This window comes from Ornithodoros turicata, chromosome 3 (genome assembly GCF_037126465.1).
Source record: "Ornithodoros turicata isolate Travis chromosome 3, ASM3712646v1, whole genome shotgun sequence".
NCBI lineage: Eukaryota > Metazoa > Arthropoda > Arachnida > Ixodida > Argasidae > Ornithodoros > Ornithodoros turicata.
In genome coordinates, this window is record NC_088203.1 from 13527982 (window position 1) to 13552159 (window position 24178).

The following is a 24178-nucleotide window of genomic DNA, read 5'->3' on the forward strand; positions in this document are numbered from 1 at the left end:
GTATGAAGCGTCTGTCATGTAAAACTTAGTATGACATTTAATATTCTCACCGGACGTGTGCAGTCGTACCTCCTCCTTACCTGGATCTCGTGGTTGCCACATTCTATAGTCCTATATCTTAAAATTGCCACACAAAATATCACACTTAAAATTCCATGTACATCTGAAAGTTGTAGTCAGCAGTATCTCTTTAACATTATCGTTAACAACTTTCAGTTTTGTTTTCACCGGGCCGTGGGTTTGATACAAAAGGTGTTTGTTGTGTTCCAGCAGTTCATGACAAAAAAACAAACAAACAAACAAACAAAAAAGTCTGAGTTCTGCCGTCCTCCACGGTACCAGGAGAGGAGTACCAATGTGGTAGTTTAGGATGCTCACACATAGGGCACTGTGTTTTAGGGTGCAGCCCGTTTTTACCCTCGCCCACGATTTGCATCATCGTCATTTAGGGTAAAACCCGAAAAAGCCCGAAAACTAACCTGACAAAGTGCAAAATCAGCCACCAATACCGGCACCAGAGGACAGTATGTTCCATAACTTATGTTTATGTAAAATGCGAGAAGCACTTCTTTGTGTTTTGTTTTTTAATTTCCACATGAAAATCTACGTTACTGCCCAATTTTACCCCATTTTACGGCCCCTGAAATAACACCCGATTTTTACCCCACTGATTTTCAACCAACATAAAACCTGAAAACACAGAGCCCTACTCACACAGAAGGTGTCAAAAAGCAGATAATGAGTTTTCTGGTTGAAGCGTTACGGGTAAAAGCGGTGTATGACTGTACTTGTCGTAAGATTTTTATTGTTGACTCTACTATGTAAGCTGAATGTTTTAACACTCTCATGTGTCGTGGTGATTAACTCTGACACGGAACGGAATATTTGCCTCATGCTTCATGGTACACCGTTCATAATCCGTTGATGCACTGAAGTCTCGCGTGTATGTAATAGCTCTGAAAATCGAAAAACTGAAAACCGTCTCAATGTGCGTTTTATTAATTGTCCTCGTTGAGGGACCATTTTATTCCGTCATGCTGCCACAGTCTTTGAGTTCATAAGGCGGGCAATACTGCTATCATTGTAAATAGACATTAATGGAATGCATAACTACGAGGCCCAAGGCCATTTTCTTTTTAACACGTTTTTTTGGACGAGTCGACGGTAAACCGCCACAACTACCAGTTTGACACAGACAGGACTGTCATTTTGTTCAGCTTTCACGTGCAAAAATCTTGAAGGTTTTCACTTCGAAGAACATTCTGTATACATCTCTTATCAAATTGCATTTGATCTGAAAGGAGCCAGGCACCACTGCATAGCATACTTGTCATGTGCCTTCAAGATCTGCTTCCACACACGGATTGTAAAGCCCGTGTTAGATCCACTGTAAGATTATTCAGGATCCACATACATCAAATATGCGTGTTCTCTTCTTAAAGGGATGGTCGCACCTGTTCCAGTCAATTACGAAACCCACCGGCCCACGGTATTGAAAATTCTCCGTGAAATACTAGTGCCATAGCTTGACCTCTATGCGATGGAATACCTACATGAGAAAGAGCAGATGCCAGGTATTGAGAGTACACAGGAATTCTCCCTCTGGAAAAAAAAGGCGAAAATATCATTCCCTACACTGAGGTTTTACACCAATCGTAGCACGGTCTTGAGAAAAGGGCTGCCCCTACCGCACGATGCAGACGAACTTTCCTTTCTTTTTGTACCTGAGGAACGAATCTTTTGTAAAATAAATCTTTTGTAAAAAATAAAAATTAAAATTTTATCTTTTGTAAAAACTTTTGTAAAATTTGTTCCTGAGGAACGAATCCTTTCTCCCCTGCACGCCGCCCCCTCACTCCGATGTTGTTGCTGGCTCCGTGCTGCCTCCGCAGCTGCGGAAGCAGCACTGATCTTTAAAATTAATATTTACCGTAATTTCACGTGTATTAGCCGCGGCTTATGCATAATTTTTTTTTCTCACGGGAGCCCTGCGGCTTATCCACCGGTTCGGCTTATCTGATGACTATTTTGCCCCGGTATTTTCCCCATACCCCGGTTTTAACGAAAGGGCCGACAGTGTCTCTGGAACAGCACCGCCTGGCCAATGCGCGAACAATGCGTAACAGGGGTTCAAGTAGAACTTCAAGTAGACTGACCTTTCTGGTGCCTTCCCCCAAGCAGCTTCAACTAAAGTGACGACAGTGATTCTTGTCATCTAGAAGGCCACTGACCCGTCGATCCATGAAAAACACACAAGGGCACAATCCGATCATGGTAGAACATTAGAACTGACCTCCTTTGTTGTACACCATGCCGACCCCGGAGTATGGACCGCAGGGTTTATGACCTTCTCTATGGTCTCCTTTGTCACACAAGTCAGTTGTGGCTTATCTGTAGGGAGTGACTTTTTCAGGTTAAACCAGATTCCGCCCGGTTATTTCCCCCATCCCCCATCCCCCGAACTGACCTCTGACCAATTTGGGTTAAACCCGATTTCTCGCCGAATTTCCAGTCACTATGAAATCCTCCAGTGACGTTTCCGCTGAACACGAACAAAGATCTTCACGTGTAACACATGCAAGAATGGGTCACTTACGTTCACAGCAATACACACATGTGTGGCAACACTAACTATGCCTTCGGGGATTACCGCTGGAAGGTCACGATCACGGAAAAAAAAAGAAAAAAAAAGAGAGATTAGGAAAGGACTTAATAGACAAGAGGAGAAACAAAAACACCCGATAACACCCGAAGGCACAGTTATCGCCCGATTTCTCCCTGAATTACAGATTTAAAAATAGCGCCCGATTTTTATCCCCCCGAATCTGATAACGGCATTTAATCCCGAAAAAGTCACTCCCTACTTATCTGCCTGAAAATTTTCAAAAAGTTCCTAAAAAACGGGTCCTGCGGCTTATATGCTGCGCGGCTGATACGCGTGAAATTACGGCAATATCCGAGCACCTTTCGGATGAAAAAATTTGCCACGTAGATTGCCGGCCGATGCCCAACATATTGATATCCATCTCATGGATGGGTTTCCAGATGCGACCGTACCTTTAAGCAGTTGCGCTCTTCGTGTCCCGGGTATAACTGTTTCCTCGGGTGCCCGTTCTTCCGCCGCGGCACGTTCGCGATTCTGCAACTTCGCCAACGCCTCGGTACTTGTCAGTTGTGCATTCCCCACAGATGTTAACCGGTGCAAGCAGGCATGTGTTCTTTACAGCAGCAACAGCACGATCCCCTGCATCAGGACCACCTCGATTACCTGACTGGGAGCCATGCCACGTCGCTGGTGGAACTACGGCGTCTGTCACAGCTGTAACAGAATTTGACGGACAAGCGGGGGAGGACCTCGGGTGCCGCGTGCTTGTGGCTCGCTCGCAAGACCCAAGTGGTGTGAAAGTGTTCGCATAAAATTTTTTTTCTTTCTCCTCTTCTTTTTTTTTTTTTTTGCGTTGATTGAAAACAGCCAAGGTGTGTCTCCTCGAGAGTGCAGGCCTGCGTCATGTGGGCATGTCTAGCAGCTACTCTGGCATGCTTAGTCATTCGAAGGGAACTTTCTCGGGATGGTTTCGGACAGGGACTGTTCTTCTTCTGGGCACCGTCCTCATCATCACTGGCACAGTATTTAAAGGGTTAGGTATGAAGCGTTAAAGTTTCATGCGAATCGTGGGTCAACAGCCCAGGGGCAAGAAAGTGGCCGTCCAGTCTTTTTTTTTTTTTTTTTTTACGGTTTCACTTTGGCCGTAAATTACGGCTTTTACCTTAAGACGTCATACCTAACCCTTTAAATACGCTGCCAATGATGAGGACGGTGCTCAGAAGAAGAACAGTCTCTGTTCGAAGTATCGACGGCTCTCTTCCTGAGGCGAGTCCCTTCACACTTCCTTACCGGTTCCCTAGATTTCTGCCAGTCTACTTAAGTCACTCGAAGGTCTTCACGGATAGACTCCGCCGTGACTACCTTTGCGCAGTGATGTCGTGTGCGTTGAACCAAACGCGGCACTAGTTAAATTATTAAATTAATGGGTTGCTGAAAAAATATAAATACTCTGTGTAAAAGTCGTGACCAGTAGGTGCGACTACAACTGTTACGGAAAGACCTCTGCGTAATAAATCCACTTCTTGCTGTTCAAAAGTCTGCGGTGCCCACAAGCAGCCTCCATGTGTGGCGATTGCAGGGACACATTAATACGCACGGCAGCCAACTTGAGGACTGTCCCTTGCGCCTTAAACGTGTGCATCGTAAGCAGTGAAGCAAAATTACCTTTTTCAGTGGTATGTATTAGGTATTGTGAACAGCACAATGGGTGTTGGTGGTGGTTTTGACGTGTCTGGTTGTTGTCATCTGTGTATTTATCACCTTCTTCTTTTTTTTTTCTGCCATGCAAAATAGTGGAGCTACAAGGGATGGGAACAGTGTTGTTTTCGCCCTCACGGTGCTCTGTTAATGTCTGTATTGTGGCTGGCATCTGGTTCTGTGCATAGCAGTCGCTCCACCTGTACATTCCCCTTCTGCCATCTGCAGCGGGATGTCGTGTAGATCCGTGGAAATGCGGCAGTGTTTTTTATTCTTCTTTATTTTTTATCTTTCTGTCAAGTGTTCAGTCTCTGCGGCGAAATTGTTTGTGACGACGATATAGATATATATGCGTATATACGTCCTTCGTGAGTGGTTCGTTTTGCACTGCCTTGTTCTGTTCTGTTTCTTTTTCCCTTTCCCTTCTCATTGTTAATGGTTGCACCTGTTTGCGTTGTCGTAATCTCTGTTTTTTACCCCCATATTGTGCACTCCAGTTTTCCTTTTTCCTCCAACGGTTTTTGAGGGACCGTAAAGTTGTCCAAACTGTTCGGAACAAGTTTCGTGCTGGGTCCTGAAGGTTTCACTGGTCTTTTAGAGCGTCGTGAAAGAAAGTTGCGCTTTTTTTCTCTCTCTCTCTGGCTGTGTGGCAAAGTTACGAATAATAACGCAGAGCAAACCATAAGCTGATGATTGTCTCGTTTTCCACTAGAGGCAGCTGCTACTGACTTTACCCTCAAAGGAAATTTGGTCCATACAGAAAGTTGTGCATATAGCAGCTACATTAGCGAACAAACGGTAGCATTCTTGTGGGAGAAGCCGCAACTTGGCATAGATAGTTTTTTCCGGTTCTGGAGAATTGTCGAGTCAACTGTTGCAAAAAACAAGAAAAGAAAGAAAAAGAAGGCGTCGAAAAGTACTATACCTTTGGACACTAAGAAGAACAGAGAAATTTTGCTCGACCGCACCAATGCCCTTGTTGCCTGGAAATGACCCTGTGCATGCTATTAAGTCAGTACTTGTAGTATGCTATTTCAGTGCACCATTTCACAGCACTGCGTGAAAATGCCTGCCACTCTCGCGTTCTTGGTACCGGCATGTCTATGAAGCTTTTTAATCAACTGCAATGAAAAGAGAGGCCCGCGGCTTGTATTTGCGATGGTCGCGTTTACTAGGCTGTAACCCTAAGAGTTTTAAGAGTCGTTTGGGGAGAATGAGAAGAGTAAATGTGCCACAGCTCGCACATGTCTTTTGCCGTTACAAACTCCTTTCCTTCCTTCCTTACCCCCTCTCCATCCCTGCCTTCATATCATTATGCCCTTCTTGACTGCTTGGTTTTCAATTGTGGCATGCCTCCAGTGAGCATTTATTTATTTTTTGTCCCTTTCTCTTTCCGAAAATTGCTTCTTCTTTTTTTTTTTCCTGATCAGAATGACTTTTTTTTTTCTTGATTCCATTTTTTGTACTTTAGGAGCACACCCTCTCTCCATATTTGCCCTGACCATTTCCTCACACTGATGTCTGAGGGATTCATTTTCACACAGGGCCTGCTTGGAAAAAACCCTTATCCTTCACACTCGAAGACCACTTGAAAACAGAGGAAAAAAAAAAATCTACAGTGCTAAAAAACAAAATTACATGAGACACAGGAAATAGCCTATAAAGTTATTTCACAAACAATTTGTTGACTGCATATTACGAGTACAGCGCAAAAAGGAAACATTTTAACTGCGTTGGAAGAGCATAATAAAAGATCTACGGTGCAGTAGTGACCGTTCAGTATGTGCGCATCTCAGAAAGCCAGTGTGACGTGACCCAGGTGTTTCCCAGTGGCGTTTCTTGGGACCATATGCACAGAACAAAGTCATATACCACCGCTGCTTACAATTCAAGCCACATGCTTATAGTCTTGTCACCACCACTTGTGTCACGCTTGCAGTATTATGTACGAACAGAAAAGATTTTGAACCAGCATGTGTGTGCACTACCGAGTGAAAGGGGTAAAGGGGGTGCGCAGCATGAAGGTCGTGTATCAAGGGAGCATCTATACCTAGTTAGCTCCTGCGGTGTAGCCGTTAGATACCTGGTCTTTCTCTCCTGGTCACTCTTGCCACAAATGTGGGTAAGATGTACTTTCCTGTTGATCTGGTGTGGTGCACTAGAGGATGTAAAGCCTGAGCTTGCTAAGTGTGCAGATTATGAGTTCCTGCCTCAGCATTGCCCACAGTTACCTTGTGGTCCATGTAAAAGTTACAACCTGCACGTATTCGAAGCTTTCAGGGATGTGTCCATTGGTCTGTCTTGGCAGATGAGTATTCCTTCAAGAAATTCTACCCAATTGGGCTGGGCTAATTTTTGGGTTGGCCTCGGTGTATCAGCAGAGACAGTGATATGTCGACCTCCAGCGCCGACTGAGCAGCAACCAACAAGCCCCTAGATTTCTGCAAATCCGCGGTTCCGCGAAATTTTGCTCAATTGGCCACGTCTCACGGAACATACCATGTCCCGCTGAATCCGCCTTTTCTTTTCTTTTTTTTTCCTCCGCAATATTCGGTATATTACAGAATTATGGGCATTCCTTTGCTTGGTGTCGCCATTCTGCAAGTTGGCTTCACCTCACACTTCCTGGAGTGTCAGTTTACATCAAATAGGATTGGTCTTGGTTAGTTGGTTATTGTAGGTTAATGAGTTTTCTACGGCTTTTGCGCCCATGAATGTGCCAAAAGTTTGTCAGTTCAGTAGACAACGAGTTGTGTGTGCAAATCCCACTTTGGTTCATCGGCACATGCCCTGTGTATCCCTTATGGCAAATTGAGGTTCACTTACACTCTGTGCAGTTGTGTGATCCTGAGAGAATGCTGAAACTTGCCCGTGGAATACCGCGGATTGGTAAATCGCACTGTGCGGAAAATTTAATTTTCCGCTGCAGGAAGCTGAGGGCTCTATTATCTCTACTGCACCAAACGGTGAAAGCATTATTTCTTAACTTTTAAGCTCTATGGTGCGCACCATGCTGTAAACATTTTTGTTTTTGTTTTTGTTTTTGTAATCACAAAAACATGTGGGTGGTTTTGGTGTGGAAGCACATAAGGTATGTAGAATATCCCACGGTTGCAGGACATGCTGAAAGGCGTCTGTAACCAGTAGCATGTGTCAGATTGTAAGCAGACGTGGCTTCAGTGAGTGACGCAGGAGAACAATACAAGTCTGGTTAAAAAAAAAATACTGCTTGTAACAAAGATATTAAACTGAATATGGCTTAGTGGCTGAAGGACAGCTTTGCAATCCACACCTTGCTACACTTCTGTCCGTACCGGCTCTGCCTGAAGAGCTGGTTACAACCACGGCTTACTAACTCTACAGCAGCTTTCTGTACAACACATGGAATGCTATTTTAAAGATGTGTCTCGACAATGTCACCGATGTAACAGCAACATGTACAGAACATTAACATGGCACATGTGACTTTATTTTGGTGGCCGGTGTTAACAAAGTGCTCACAGTACCTAATACATCTGGGGTGGCTGGGTGAATAGTCATGCTGCTCCTCATACATGAACTGTGTACATTCTAACAAATCAAATCAAATCAGTTCTGTAGAGCTTGCGTCTCAATGCATCCTGTAACACATTCCGTTAAAAAAAAAAGAAAAGAAAGCTTGCATGTTTCAATTTCACACTAGTACAGAGAAATGTTGAGCACGTCTTTTTTATGAGTGTGCACCAGTTTCCTTTTTCCAGCTGCCGCTGCTTCTTCTTCTAGTATTCGTATTATTTCTTATCCCCATTGACTGCAGCATTCTTTCTGCAATCGAACTAACACCATTATAGTTGTTTGTGGCATGTCCCTTTTTGCTTTTCCCCCGTAGCGCTTTTTGTTTGCATATGGCGCGTCAAAGGGACACCCCCCTGCACAGGGCCTCCATTAGGTGTTGTTTCCTGTGCATCACTTGCGACAAGAACCACATGTATACTCAGGATGATGAGGAAATGGTCAGATGTGGCATTTTGTGTCAGCTTTTTACTGACTTGAGAAGACTACCCGCATTGCACCTGCCTCTGAACAGCCTGCCGGTCGGAGAGAGCTCTGCCGGATGTCATTCCGGAGTGTTTTTCAAAGTTTTTTTTTTTGCTTTATTTTTGCAGCTTAATGTCTCAGCTGCGTTAATTTTTGTCATGGCTGTGCTGTGAATCGTTAGCATACTCAGTTCCGTTATTACCTCGGAAAATGTTTGAGAAAACAAAAGCCGAAAATGAAGTATGAATTAACGAGAGCATAGTTGATCGCAGCACAGAAGGCCTCTCTTCTTGAACTGGTTTTCCGACCTTGAGACACGTAAAGCCATGCTGGAGCGGTTGCTTCCGAAAGCAGGCCGATGCAAACACCAAGCAACTATGTATGTATCGCTCCGTCATTTTGCCGTAGCGGACGCAGCCGAAAGAGAAGATTGAAAAGAGCTGAGTGGGTTGGCAGGCTGTTGTTAGAGTCACTAGATATGCTTCGCTTCAGAGTATCGACACTGAGGTCCAAGGGAGAGCAGGAGCGCCATCTTGTTTCTGCACCACACCGGTACCGTCCCCATTTGAGGATCAAAGACGGCTAACGTAATGCTCGCTGTGGGATAGAGAAACCTGTACGATTGTTGCGCGATAATCCATGTGTCGTCCACTAGAGCGTCTTGAGGGTGTCAATGAGCTCAAGGCCGTCAACCTTGAGGAGCTGCTTGCAAGAGAAAGGAACGTTTCGCTCGTGTATGATAGATTGCATCATGCGCATTGCTACCGTGTTACTACCGTGTTGCCACCGTATTCCTACCGTGTTGTGGAAACAAGATGGCGCTCGCTCACTCTTGGAACTCAGTGTCGACAGTCTCAAGCGAAGCCTATTTAGTGACTCTGGTGGCTGTTGTGTGCGAGGTAGGCTGTTGTAATGTTGTGCTCTGGGTTTATTTCTGTTTTGCCTCCTTCTGCTCTCTCTTCTTTCCCCTCTCCCTTCACCCACAGCTTCGGGTTGTGAGGGCCTTTAAAAGCACAATCGAAGACGAAGACGGGCGTAGCATTCATAGCATGCACAGCTTACATAGCCTACGGAGCTCCCGTAGCCATCCCGGGGCGCGACCTCTCTCCGACATTAGCTACATTGACGAGGACGGCAAAACCCCCTCCCCGAACGAACTCCCTTGCGACGCGTCGCCCACACTGCCCACCAAAAACCCCCGGCCGGCTGGTGTTGCTCCGCCTCTCAACTTCCTCCGGCGCAACAACAGCGGCGGCAACGTCCACGCGGAGACGGCGCCCCTGGTGACGGGAGACCGCACGGCGTCGCCCGCCGCCTCGCCCACGAGCTCGTCGTCCAACGGCAGCGTGGACAACAACAACCGTGCAAGCTTCTCCAACCCGCTCACGCAGGGTTACAACCTCCTCAGCGAGCCGCCCGTCGGAAAACTGCACGAGACGAGCATATGATGGTGCCAGACTCTCTTGCAACCTCTCTACAACGAGAACTACAGCCTCCACTACGCTCTGTGTGGGGGGGGGGCACAGGAAAAACGTGCACTAGAATGCGCCTAGTTATCCCCCCACCCCCGTGTGGTCGGCCCCCCACCCTGGGCCACGTTTTTTTGAGGAACAAAATGAAAACTGGAGTGTGATATAGGTTGCTTTCTCCTCCCCCCAACCACGTTCTTTCTTTTTCTCGCGCATTCTCTCAAGTTTGGGTGTTGTTCCATAGTTTTCTTTGGGTAGGAATATCTCCCCATCCCCCCGTGTGTTGTCCCGCCCGTCCTCCTTTTCCCCCGCCACTCGGCTCTTCTGGGAACCTCCTCTCTCTCTTTCTCTCTCTCCTTGTCACTGGGTGAGCGGAAGGGTGCCCCCCGACAAGTGTGATATTTTTTAGCACACGTGACACATGCACCTCTATCTTTCTTGGTAGGTCACAAGTAGAAGCAGCACAAGTGCATACACGGAGCAGTATGTGTGTGTGTGTGTGTATACGACCCATTTTTATGGCAGCCTCCTCTCTCTCTCAATCCTCCTCAATGTTAGAACAGCCATCTGTGCTTGCTTTTTCACTTTCACAGCTCTCTCTCAATGCTGGATTCGGGAGGTCGATACTGGGCGACGGGCCTGGTGTTTTTTCTTTTTTCTTTTTCTCCAGTAGCCGAGTGGAAATGGTAATGGAATTTATCAGCAGTGGATAGGCAGTGAATATGAGGACATAAATCATAAAATGAATGAGAGCAGTTAAACATCGTACTTTTTTTTTTGCTCTTCTCCATTTATCGTGTTAGCCGAAACAGCCGAGTTCTGCCGTATCAGGTGCACTCACCTTGGAAGATGAGCTCTCTATGCTTGAGAATTTGGCACATGCTCTTAAATGATTGGCACGTGCAAATAAAAATAAAACTCTGATGTCAAGTATAGCTCTCGGGTCCTTAAAAACCTACTGGCGATTCTCAGCATTTATTATTTGCATAATAGAATGATTGGCACGTGCAAATAAAAATAAAACTCTGATGTCAAGTATAGCTCTCGGGTCCTTAAAAACCTACTGGCGTTTCTCAGCATTTAAGCGAAAAAGAAAATCCTTTTTGTGTTCTGTTTGTCTGTAACCTCGCGAACAACTTTTGTACACAAAAAATGCGATGGGTTGAATATGGTAATATTAATTGGCTTTCACACCAAACTGGTCAGCGTGAAGTTTGAAAACCGGATTGTTCACTTCGTGTACGCCAACGTCGACGCAGCTCTCGGGAACAGACACACAGACCTGCCACAGCCAGAGTGCATATCTGTTAACAACCAACGAGCGAGGAGGAAAACATCTCTCTCTCTTACCAGAGAGTGATTAACTGAATGATGCTAAGTGCCTCTTTTACTACCGGCGATTTCTCATCCGAGCTCAAATACCTGAACGCCGGGACAGGACAGTAACTCTCACGCCTCTTTATTCCTGGGCACTCTCCCAGAAATTGAGATGAAGCAGAATGCTGGTGTTTGAGGCAGTTCTTCCGACAGTGACGAACTGTCGCCCACTCTTGGCCGCCCGAACTCAGCGTTTTGCCTCGAGTTATGGAATGCCCTCTCTCGTGAAATGAATCAAAGGAAGGCACGTTGTTATATGTGCGACAAGCTTTTCGTGAGCTGTCGAGAGCTCTGTTTTTCCTTTCGGCTTTCTCACAGTTGTTGCCAAACGTGTACACACTTGTCGTTTCCTTGGTTTTCCCACGGGGGACCACTCACTGTGCATCGTCGTGATTTTGGCGGTCGGGCAAGGATCTTTGCCCTGTCCGAAGTTTATGCAAGCAACTTGCTGCTGTAGCTAGGCGTGCAGTACGGGCAGTGACTTGACTCATGTTATGATGACACTCCTGCTGCCATTGTCCAGCGCCGTTTTCTTTTTGGGTATCTGCTCATCCTTATGCATGACGATTGGTCGTGTGCGAGCGTGCGTGTCCACATGAGCACAAGCGTGCTAGAGTGTCTCTAAAGGCAAAGCCTAAACTGTTGATGGCATCCATTTAGATCACCCAGTAAAGAAGAAAAGAAAATATCGCGAGTCTCCAAGTTGCCACGCAGCTTTGTTGGGACTACTTAGTAATAATTTTCATCTTTTTCTTATTATATATATATATATAGGTTAAAGAGGTTGATATATCAGACGGCTGCAAAGTTGAATAAAAGTAAAATAATAAGACGTGGACGACAGATTACAGGAAAGTTAAAAACCATTTTATTTAGTAACTAGTTCTTTTTGTCCTGACGAAGACAGAATCACTGCCGAAACGTCGACCTTTCTTTTAAACGTTGCCCACTATATAAACTAGTTAACTATCCTGTAATCTGTCGTCCACATCTTATTATTTTACTTAGGGAAAAAAGCCATTAAAGAAACAAGTAAATGATACTAGACGTGTTTGAAATTATATATAATATATAAAATTTATATAAAATAAATATAATATATATATCTTTTTTTGTTGCAAAAGTTTGTTGTTAACGAATTCAGAACATACCGTGGTAACAGACATAGGGCTGGAAAGAAAGTGAAGTGTACAGCGAGCAGAAGAAACATTGCAAGAATGAGAGCTAACAACCCAGGTGTTGTGTGATACAAAGTGGATTACAATTGGCTTACTTTAGCTTGCATTGGCCTCCAATGGCATATGAAGACTGGCCTTAGTACTGGATGGGATCCGAGGCAGAAGGGAAATGACGATGTTGAGTAGTCTTCCAGAAGCACGAGATGCAGGTGCCTGGCAGTACTTTTCACTGTAGGACCGTTGCATGCTCTGCGAAGAATGTCCTGCTCAGGGAATATGCTGTTAGAGGTTTTGTTAAATTATGTGCGAGCCAGAACTTGCCCTTGCTTTCTTTGTCCACACAGAAACCCAGATGCCAGAGATTTTGCTGACTGCATGATCAAATTATGAGATCCAAAGTGACGAGCCAGTACGAGGCAGGACTAGGGAGACGTTTAGGACGGTGGTAGCACCCCTTTGAGAGAACAAGCTTGCACGCCTTTACTGTGTTAGACGAGATATTTAAGATACGTGCTTCTGTAAACCTGGGAGTAGCTCAATATAACCACTCAGTGCAGTAATTTTGAGATGCAGTATTTCTCTTGCATTCCATTTTGCTAGTCCTCGCAATAATACCATGTGAATATATAAGGGGGCCTGTCTTCATTACTGTAGAACAATACGGAAACATGGCATCTAGGGCAATCACACTGTGGTTTCTTGCTTACATGTTTCGTGCTGCTGGGGTGATGTAATTTGGAAGGAACTGAGGAGGCTCTTATTGGGGTGGGACTTCTTGGGGTGGGCAACTTCTTAGGGTGCAAAACTTTTTAGGTTTTTTTTTCTGGTATTTCATGAGTGAACGGATCTCATTCTGATTACATCTGTGCAGTCTGTGCTCTTTGGCATTCGTACAAGCGCTGCACAAAGTGGCTTGCATAATCCAAAGCAGATCATGTGGATTTTTATACGCCTTGCGCTGGGTGTACCACTCAGGGAAGCAGGGAGGGTCGATTCTGCACAAATGCGAATGCTGCCAGCAAAAAAATAAGCCTTGGGGTGTAAATGCATGACGCAGGACATATCTGCGGTCTCATAGTACCCATCTTTCACGTTTGTTTCCTTGTGAAATATTTTTTACTTTGCTCAAATGTGGCTGCTCATTCAGGTGCAGTGCAATGCAATGCAATGCCATGACATGACATGCCATTGGCAACCTTGAGAGACACTCTGCATGCAGAGGGAGAGTTGGCACGTGTGTGAATGACCACATCAAATATGTGACCACTTTGCGCCCTTTCATGCCCGTAGAACTTATCCCTTAGACGGAGCTTTATTCGCATTGTCATTAGTTACCTATCGTTTAGCCCCTTTTGATGGCAACCACGTCTGACGGACGCAGTTACACCGAGGCCAACTTCGGTCCTGCGCTCTACCAATCCACCATTATTCTGCCCCCATCCTCTTCCCTCCTACCACCATTCAGCGAAACGTTCTCGGCTCCTGACCATCAGTCGTCAGTGGGAGACGAATGCAGCACAGAAAAATTCTCAAGCGACAGATTAGTACCCCCGCAATGTACCCCGGTCGGGGCGCAATGCATCTGACCAACCTGGCAAGCTCGGAGTATTGTTCCTCTTGTGCAACTGGTGAGAAGGTAGTGCTGGAGGGATATGCTCAGGAATGTTTCTTTTTTTTTCTTTTTGTTAACCTCCCCCTGTTGAGCGGATGCCTCTGCCTCTCGGGAGGCCTTTGCACGACCCTCCCCGGGCCCCCCTTGACCTCTTTCAAATTCACTACCCACCCCCTTTTTGAGTGCATCAAACAGAATGCAATGTTGTTGTAGAAACATTAGCTGGCTAGCCCAATTTCAAGTGGCATTGTAGCCAAAATAGACAAAAGGGAAAAAAAAAGAGATGTTGCATTTTGAAGCAATACAGTAGTGCAACTTTACAATAACGCTTGCCATTGCTCGGGATGGTAGCCAGATCGAACAGTGCTTTTTTTTCTTGCTTCTCATTTGGTTTCTTCCTCTGTGACTCATTGATTGGCTCATCGGTGGGCCTCCCTGGAAAAAGTATGTTCTATGTAAGGGCGTGCCTCAATAAAGTGTTGGAACTCGTGAACGTATAAAAGCAATGTTTGCGTTTAAATGCGTGTCAAGGACAGAAATGGCACAAATTGTAGACAACGGAAACAAAGAACGACTCGTTCAGTCACGGCAGTATTTTGTGCTCGGTTCCCTATTCACTTTGCTGTCGTATTTATTGTGACAGTGACTAGTATTTGATTAGTTGATTTCTGCCGGTTGGCAAAACCTTGAGGCATTGATCCAAAAGTGGCTGACACCCCTTCCCCCCCACATGCTCTAAAGTGGCTGAATGGAGCATTGTTGAGCGCTTGTAACGTGCTCAAATCTCGTTCAGATCATCATCAGAGCATCATCAGAGCATCAGTACGAAGTACGGAAGTACGACGTTCCGGTACGTCGTACTTCCCCCGAAGGAAGCCCCGCCACCCTATGTCCAGTTAAAAGTCTTAAGAGTTGAAGACTTAGTTCTTTATTGAGGCACGTCGTCAGTTAGGAGCACCCAGTTGTTGAGTGCAGTGCAGTTTTTCCCGAAGTTGTTGTGGAGGGTGACCTGTTTTTACATTATTCACACATTTCTGTCATCTGACCCACCACATGAGTTTTTGTTCATCTGCTTTCGATCGAGTGCATCATTTAAAAAAAAATTTTTTTTTTTGTTCCTGTTGCACGGATTGTTGAGGATGCCTTGTTCGAGTTGTATACGTACAAAGCCAAACGGGGGGGAAAAGTGATGCATTTCGGATGGGAAGAGGAGCTTGTGTTAGTGTACATACAGAGAGCAGAAAGTATAGAAAATATAGCATCTGTTTTTGCTTTAGGAGAAGAAAAAAAAAAAAAAAAAGAGTATGAACATTGTTTCATTTTTATTGTTGTTGGAAAGACCTGATGTACAAACTAACAATATACAGTCAACTTGTGTACAGGAGGTACGAATAGAATCCTATATTAAAAATGGAGAAACTTACAGTGCAAGTTGTTCAACCTTGCCTTCTTATCTACTTTTTTTTTTTCTTTTTCTGTTTCTCTGTGTCGCCTGGTGCATATCGCAGCTGTGCATGTGTTGTTTGGGATGCCACACACTGCCTTGTTTGTGTCAAACTTGAACTTGAAGACGTGACAATGATCAGCCTTTCCATCGTTACCTTTCTGGGACCTTTCGGGGACCTTGTCTGGGCCCCACGGGGAACCCTTTTAACATCTTTGGACATCTGCCTTCGAATTGGAAGGCTTCTCACTGTTCAGTGCAGCGTGCTCACTGAAGTAAAGGAAGTGACCACTGGCAGCACTGTGTGGCTGATCTCTCTGCTGCTTAGCTGAAATTTGTGTCAGTTGCTCCCTTTCACTGGCTCTTGGTGGCCCCAAAAATTGGTAGCTCGACCCAATATCAAGAGTATTTGTGCCAAGATAGAAAATTAAGGCACACTACCCAAGATTGCGCAAGGAAAATCTTTGTGGCTCTGTGTTGAAACGTGGCACGTCTTAAAAGTTTCTTTTACTTCTCGTGTCTTCTGTGCAGTTCGTCGTGATGTGAGGGATGTTTTTTTTGTGCATTTGGTTTCTGTCTGTGGTTGCCGGAAGTAGCTGAAGGTAGTCCGGGATACTGAAGTGGCTGCATGAGTAGTAGTGGGGGCCCCCCACCCCCCCTACCCGTTGTCTGGTGCATTGAGTGGGGCCCCCTTTTGCCTTGCATAGGGGGTGGGAGTGTCTAGTTGGGTTTCTCACCGTGATACTGTTTCTCAAGGTGATTGGAGGAGAATTGCAGGATCGGTTGATTCCAGTTCCCTACAGCAAGAGTGCAACAGATCAAGCTGTAAGATTTTTCACCTCTTGCCTGCTCTTTTCCCTTTCTCTAGAGATAGGCCTGCTTTTCTTCCCTCTTGCACTTTGATCCCCCGGGCAGCTTCATCTTTGTTAACTGTCTCCGCAGTGTCAGTTAATCAAAGCCGCACGTTCGCCCGAAACGAGCCTTTGCTAATGCCACTCGATTACAAAGAGAAAAAGTCCGATATTACGCAGCTCCACTCGTAGCTGCATTTTCCTTACTATACTATTCTGTTTTCTTTTTCACAACAATAGCTAATGTCACAGCATTGGACCTTTCTTTGCACATGAACACAGCTTTGAAAATTAAACAAGAAACACTTCCCCCCTCCCCCTCCTCCTTCTCTTTCTGATCTTAGTGAGACAAGAGGCATTTTGAACTGTTGCATTCCATTTGTTGAAGGATGCTTTTGATTTAAGTGCTGCGTTTTTTTTTTTTTTTCTTTGTCTCGGTATACCGTCACAAACAGATAACATGGTGTTACCTGTGTGAACAACTTAACCGACGGCTTGTTTGTTTGACCCCAGACACTTGTGTGGATCTGAACTGATTTTTAATGACACCTCCAGTCAAGTTGGTTTTTTATTGTAGACCATCTTTCTGGGCTGTGTTTTCCTCCCTGGTGGTCGTCGTGGTACCATGCACGTGACTCTTTGCGTTTCTTTTTCGAATGGAAATGGCGTACGTATGTAGCTTTTATGTGTGGTCTAAGTTAAGTTTCTTGTTTGGGACCTTGGTGCACACTGTGCTGCGGAAAAAAAAAAGGTGTTTGACGTTTACAACGAGACATGTGCCTCCCTTCTGTTCTGCCTCTGAACGTGCACACCCAGGGTGTGGCACAAATCCTCGCAACATTGGTGCCACTTGTGTAGAGATGGGGTAAGAGGAGATCAGGGTACTTTAAGGCCAGTACAAAAATGGAGATGCATTAATTAATTGACTAAACTGTGCCGAGTCTGACGTTTGATCCGCTAACTGCTAAGTGTGAAATATAATCTGAAGGACAGTTAATCACTGGCATGTGGGCTGCAGGAAGCTGTGTGGACTGCTTCAATATCCTCCCCCTTTGTTACTTGAAGTAAGCAACGTTGGGCCTCTGCGTCTGTATTCTAGCGGCTCTCTCTGCACTCAATCTTGGAATAGTGCTACGTGTCCAAGTAATGGTTTAATGTTCTCACATTACGCGAGTTCTGTACGCTCCAAGTTGAATAGACGCGCCGTGAAAAGTTAACGAGCTGGGGAAAAATTTTTATTTTCGGGGGGAAAAGTCCCCAGGGAAGGTGCGGCTCATTTTCCGAAATGCCTCGGCGGGTATGATAAGCTCCATTGAGACCTCCTGTTTCGGGTTAAACACTGCACTATTCATTTGTGCTCTTGCAGCGAGTGGCATCAATGTTGCGCAATCACGTACCGAGACTCGCCACATCGGGCGCACATGTGTCTCACATTGTAGGCAGTCATGTGCGAGCCCCTGTTTTTTTTTTTTCCTTTTTGCGGTTGATGACTGTGCGAGGTTCTGTTTGGTATGGATGGGCAGTGTTGTGTTTGGTTGGGTGTCGGGAGCATCCGCTGCCGCCGTCACCGGGAACCATGTGGACGTCTCCTCTACGTGGAAGTGCGTTTGCTTTCTGCCTTGTCCAAGATGGCTGCTTCTGGGTGCGCAAGGTGAACTAGAGAACTGCTGTTGGATACGTGCATGCGAGTGTTTCTCTTTCTTTAATTTTTTCGTGAGCGAGAGAGTGTCTCGACGACATTTGTTCACTCGTTGCCGCCGCCGCCGCTGCTGTGTGTGTTCTTTCGCGTTTCTTAAAAAAGTTTTTGTTCCGCTTTTGCACGCAAGGGTTGTTGTTGTTTTTGTATTTGCAGCATGAAGTAGCCACTTATTTTGTAGGAAGTAGCAGCCTTTAAGAGGTCTACATGAGGGCAGATTGACTAACTCTCGTAACCATCGTCCGGCAAAAAACCAAGCGCAGTAGCATTTGTCTCTTCCCTGAGTACCCGTCAACCAAATTGAAAGCAATCAGAGTTGGCAGCTCTTCAACTGTGTACTTGTGCACTGACCACTGTTACGATACGATCATTCCAAAGTGTACCCCCTCTGGGCCTTTTTGCAGTCCCCCCAAAGACATCGAGGTCCTGGAGGGGGGAAAAAAAAAGAAAAAGAATGTATACGTGTCTCCACACAAGTGCTACAGTGGGAGTCCTGTTTGAGAGGGCTTTTTCTTTCAGTGGGATTTTTTCCTTTGGAAACTTTTCTTTTCTTTTTTTTTTTTTTTTTTTACTCCTGTCAAGACACCCTTTTTTGCTCCGAGAACTGTCATTTACCCCATTTGTACATTTATGCATGCAGGCCTATCATTCTGATGTTTTGGCGAAACAAGTAAGTTGGACCTTTCAACCTATAGGCACGGCTGGCATGACGTGTCATGAGGACCCCCCCTCCCCCTCCCTCCCCCTTTTTCGTGCCGTCCGTGCTTGCATGGTGTGGACCGGTGCTGCTCAATAGTGAAGCTTTTCTTTTTTTTTTTTTTTGTCCTCTCGGCTGTCCTCTCTCTTAACCTTTCTCTGTTGTGGACCAGCCGAGATTTTGGCAGACTTTGGGCTTGCGCAAGATGTTGTGGCGTAGTGCTCGTCTCTTTGGTCTTGCTCTGTACGACGTACCATAGCGCACACCGGTTAAAAGAAAAAAAAAAAAAGAAAGACACATAACATGTGTGTAGCTGATCGCTTTGTGGTCTTGAAAGGTAGACGAACAAACTGACTGGAGGCCGTCATTTTGACTCACACAGTCTGTGCACTTGTGAAACAACTGAATAACAACAACAACTACTCCTACTACTACATCAACAACAACAACAGTGCATGGTGAGAACCCCAGACATTTTTGTGTTGCCTCGGAAGCGGCCGACACAGCGGAAGAAGACATTTCACACCAGACAACAACAACAACAAAAAACGGCAACACACCCCTTCAGCTACATGCCAGGCCAACAACAGCCCAACACCACCGGCGCAGACCCCTTTTTTTGTTCTCCTTGGTTTTGTCGTCTGCTTGTTTGGTTTGACATGACTACTATGATATAACATGACTGGTGTATAACAATTAACATCTCACAACAGAAATCTTTAGTGTCGAAGGTAAGACTCATGTTTTTCTACTTTGTTTCCGTTGTGTTCGTAGCTGAGAGATTGCAAGGAGGAAAGAAGCGGGACCACAGTGTGTGTCGCTCGCTGTCATACTTTGTGCTGTGCATGCTGAGCATGCTCTTTTTTTTTTTTTTTGTCTCACCACAACAGCTAGTAGCTGCAGTTTCTGGCAGCCCTGGTCGGCGTGGTTGCCGGACGTGGTGCCACCTTCACGCTTTGAGACAGATTTTTTTTTTTTACGTAGGTAGTAGTATTCTAGTTGGGGGCGCTAGTGCCTCATGCTGCACTTATAGCTTAGTGCTACGTGCATTTGCCATCGCCATGGACAGTGGGAAACGTGACATTTTAGTCGCTGTTTTCTGCTTCATAGGTACGAAGCAGAACTTTAGTTTTTTGCAACTCCATTCGTGGTGCAGATACAGAGGAAAACAGTAACCATGTAGGATCAGTGATTGAAGGGCTTGCGTTCCTACAAAACTGACATGCCACACGTCAGAGGACCAGGACCGTCTGCCGCAGGTTGTTTGCCCTTGGCACCTCCGAAGCCCTTCTGATGCCCATGTGGTGGCGCGACGTCGGTGACAACGCGTGTCTTAAGTACAATAAAAATTTCTCTCACGGTCTGCTTTTGTTGATGGCAATGGTACGTGCACTGCCTTTGTTTGTGCTTGGTAAAAGCCAAGCCGAGAGCAGTGTTTTTTTTTTTTTTATCGTGGCAAGTTTGGCGTGGACGGTTTTTAACGTTCTCATCCGGCAAAACCAAGCTATATAGCTGTGTGGGGTGAGCCGGCCGACCACTGCATTGCTTTTTTTGCGCTACCTTTGGTTTTTTGAGGCACTGTTTTTTACTGTGGCTGGTTGTGATTGGATGTGCTTCTTTCTGTGATGATCATCTTAAGTTCCCTGGGTTTCTGTACTCATGCCATTTCATTTTCTCCCCACCCCTCCCCTTCCAGATCCGAGTAGTGAATGCTTTCCGCAGTAACTTAGACGCACGCAATAATCCTGCCTACCAGAGCGCGCTCCTGAGGAAGGCGTCTGCTGCGGCGGCGGCCACTTCGCCGGGCAGCAGCAGCGGTGGTGGTGCCGGCAGCAAGGGTCTGGCGGCGGTGGTGGCGGCAGCGGCGGCGGCGGCTGCCTCCTCGCCCAAGGAGGAGACCAAGCCGGAGCAGCACAAGCCCTCTTCGCAGGAGAAGGATGCCGACGGCGCGTCCAACCACAGTGTGGAGACGGCTGTGTGAGGACGGACGAAGAAAACGAAAAAAAAAAAAAAGTTTCGATTTTGTAGATGGACCTCCTTGTAGCTCCACGCAGAGCTCCCGCGAGAGACTCTCCCACGTGTGTGTGTGTGTGTGTGCTGCTACGACGCTTCGCACCGACACTTTTTTTAGTCTTAGACCTGTACGTGGAGGATGGATGGACGGATGGCCGTCGATAAAGGTCGGGAAGAAGCATTCGTTCTGGAAGTGTCCTTGCAGAAATTGGGACTGCAGCGTGTGGGCAAAATATTGCTTTAGTTAAAAACAAACAAACAAAAAAGGCGGGTTTGTCGGCGTTTTGTGTGTGTGTGTGTGTGGGGAGGGGGGGGAATCCTCTTCTTGCTTGTATCGTTTTGGATGAAGCTTGTTGTTAAGTTTGCGCCCGTTTGAGTGTCAAGGTGAAAAGAAAGAAAAAAAAAAGCCCCTGTGTTACTTGGCTCCTAGCTTTGTGCTCTGTTGAAAGCCACCTGATTGCTGGAAGTCTGTTAAGAGCGAGAACGAATGCGAGATTGTTGGTTATTATGCAGAGTTGAAAGGATATATAATATAATCATATACAGAATACAGATATATGAAATATATATATATATATATATATAACGAGCATTTATTTTAGCATTACGTACTTACAGGAAACAAAATAGTAGTTTGAAATAAAAGGCTGGAAAAGGAGCGGTGATAGTTTGCGGCAGCTCGGTGTTGCGTGGCTCAAGTTTCCCTTCCCGGGCGTTTGTGTTTTTGGCATAGAAAAAAAAAAAAAGGAACGCGTACAAAATAGACTTTGAAGCTGTGTCCTCCCCCTGGCCCTCCTCCGTGGAGATTCTCTCTCTCAGTGTTCTTTAAAAATGTGCATGTGCTGAAACAACAAGTGTGGAACATCCTTTCCTCCGCATATACATATATATATATATACACACATATATATTGCAGTATATATATATTAACACACATATATATATATATAAATATTACTCTGTACACAACTTCCCCCCCCCCCCCCCTTCGTATCCCTCTCTCAACCGATTTGGACAGCGGCCAGCTCTCTGCACTGTACAACGAACATGTTGAAATATTTTAGACGCAAACTCTTTGTAGTTCATCTCCTTCTCCTGCTTTTTTGACGCCGAGAGATGTTGACACATGCGCTTTGAAACCTTTCAAAGTTTCTCTCGGTGACCGATCTGTGCGTGCGTGTGGGTTCTTTCTTTTCTTTTTTTTTTCTTCTTCTTCTTCTTCTCTGGGGGCGACGTGTGCCTTTCGGTTGGTCCCGGCAATAGCAGCGGCTGCTGGGGGGGGACGGGAAAAATAAATTATGCAAGCGGGATCTTACATTACAGGGATGTCTTCCGCGCACACGCTTTTTAATTTCACGAGTTCAAAACCAGGCAGGCGCGCACAGGCAGCGGACGGTGCCGGGGTAGCGGAGCGTCAACCGACTGGCGAAAAGAAAAAAAAAAGTTAGTCGTCGACATTTGGATATAACCATGAGACGACACACCATTTAGCTCGACTTTCATCTAATTTATTGTTATCGGTCGTCTGCAAGCTCGCGGTCACACACAAACACATCATATGACGAGTGGAAACTTTCATGGGTGGCGGAATGTACACTTAGCGAGGGGCAGAGGAGACAACAAACAAAAAAAAGATTTGTTTGAAAATTGGCAGCTCGAATGATAACGTGACCAATATTGATTGGTGTTACCATCTTCTGTGAAGATGACGTGGCATTTTTGCAACACTTTCACCGAAACCGAACTGGTACGTACGTCACTTGCCTCTTTTTCTAAAACGTTGTTGTTTCTACTCTCTATTTTAGAGTATGGACCGGCAGGCGCGGAAAAAAAAAAAAGTTTTGGTACCCCCCTCCCCCTCCCAGTACTCATGGCAGTATCCCCATTTGAAGAAGCGCTCGCTCCCCCCTCGCGTTTGGACGTTCTGCCGCCACAGAAAAAAACATCTGAGGCAAATTCAGGTTATTTGTTACTCGTGTTGCATTGCATCGCATTGACTAGTTGTACACGCACGCCTAGTTTATGGACAAACGGCGGATGAAGGGCCCCCCCCGCGGAATTTGGGGGGTTGTGGGAAGTGCACCTTGTTGTTGTGACTTAGTTTTTGGTTGACTGACTCTGATCTCATTTTATCGAGGTGAGACAATGAAGTGTGAGATAACTGATTTTTCGCTGAACATGTAAGCTAACTCTAGATGCTCGTTTCACTTCCGCTGATGAATCTGCGACGATTTAAAAAAGTGTCACCGAGGCTATATCTAGCGACTGTAGGCATCTTTGAATGGTCATTTATACCATTATAGGGCCCATTTGAACTCTTTTTAAAGGCTTCACACAGCTCTTAGAGGTTAGGTGTTTTTTTGCCTTTTCAGTGTCTGCGTCCGCTGTGGTCAGAACAGGTTGGCCTTTTTTTTCGTTACTTTCTGTTCCCACCCGTAGCCGAGTTTGTCACAAGCGAAGCATTGTTTAGTTTTTTTCGAGGCCTTCAGGTGCTCTCTTGTTATTTGGGTTTACTGGTTGCAGGTGGACAGTGGGAAACATTGTTCGAAGAGCGTTTTAATCTGTAGGTTTTAATTGAGCCCCCCCTTAATACTGTGGATCTTCGATTAACTCGGTTAACCGTTTTTGTAACTACATTGCAAGTGGGTGTTCTAGAATAAACGAAACTTTTAAGTGATTAGCGTTAGAGCATTTTTGTGTTATTCTGCTTGCAGTTTCTTTAGCTTAGCAGCATTGCGAGGCTTTGTAGGATTAAAAGAAATCTGTACTCTATAATGTTTAGCACTTTTGAGAGTTGCATGACAGCTGTTTCATTGTAAATTCATCATCATGTTTTGTTGCTAAATAAAGATGACATAGTCCCTTGAGCCTTCACTTCACTTGTGAACAGTCTCTCTGTTCAAGTGTCTGCACGATGCAGAGGTGGATCTATAGCCATATGGCAATGGGTACACCTCTCATCAGGGTTAACTTAAATACCATTCCAGCCTGCGAACCTTGGTGGTGCTTAGCAGAAATAACGGTGGAGGGTGTTTTGGTAATCTATCTATTTACAGTTCATTATGAAGGCGTTGTTCTCTGCTAGGCTCTGCCAGGGTGGCTTTCTTCCCGCTTCGCAGGCTGGAGCTGTGTTTGAATTAACTTTGACGCGGACTGTACACTCTGCCTAGGCACTGCTTGTCATGACGTAGATACGCCCGGGAACTCCCTGATGTGGGGAAGTGTGCGCACTTACGTAATGAAGGGAAGTGGCGGCGGAGGCAACGCTTACGCTGTCGAGGAGAGCGGGATGGGCAACAGCAAATACTTGTAGCGACGATGAGCCTCAATTCAATTCAATTCACGTCTCAAATTTGCCAGGTAAGTTAAAACTAATACTTTCATATTCAGCTGGAACAACTGAAAAACAGTGCTGACTTTGATCACGTCACGGAGTAATTCGTGGCAGTCTAAGCGAAGCAAAGCAAAGAAGGCCGATTTACAATTTTCCTGAAAGGCCATCTATTTTTTTAATTATCTTA

At 45.5% G+C, this 24178-nt stretch overlaps 1 protein-coding gene across 12 annotated transcripts in view; it reads left to right on the plus strand.

Annotated features, from left to right (window-relative positions):
* LOC135388132 (plasma membrane calcium-transporting ATPase 2-like) overlaps nucleotides 1-23524 on the plus strand; it is a 134621-nt gene extending 111097 nt beyond the window's left edge. For 8 of the 12 annotated variants that reach the window (XM_064617479.1, XM_064617478.1, XM_064617476.1 and 5 more), the window contains one exon: nucleotides 9307-15381. In XM_064617479.1, coding sequence (XP_064473549.1) covers nucleotides 9307-9768 — 462 coding nt within the window. In that variant the 3' untranslated portion in view covers nucleotides 9769-15381. Of the gene's footprint in view, nucleotides 1-3226; nucleotides 7324-9306; nucleotides 15382-16156; nucleotides 16226-18587; nucleotides 18618-20340 lie in introns of those variants that run through there. The other 4 variants (XM_064617484.1, XM_064617485.1, XM_064617488.1 and 1 more) reach the window with 4 other exon arrangements.
* Nucleotides 23525-24178: the final 654 nt, after the last annotated feature.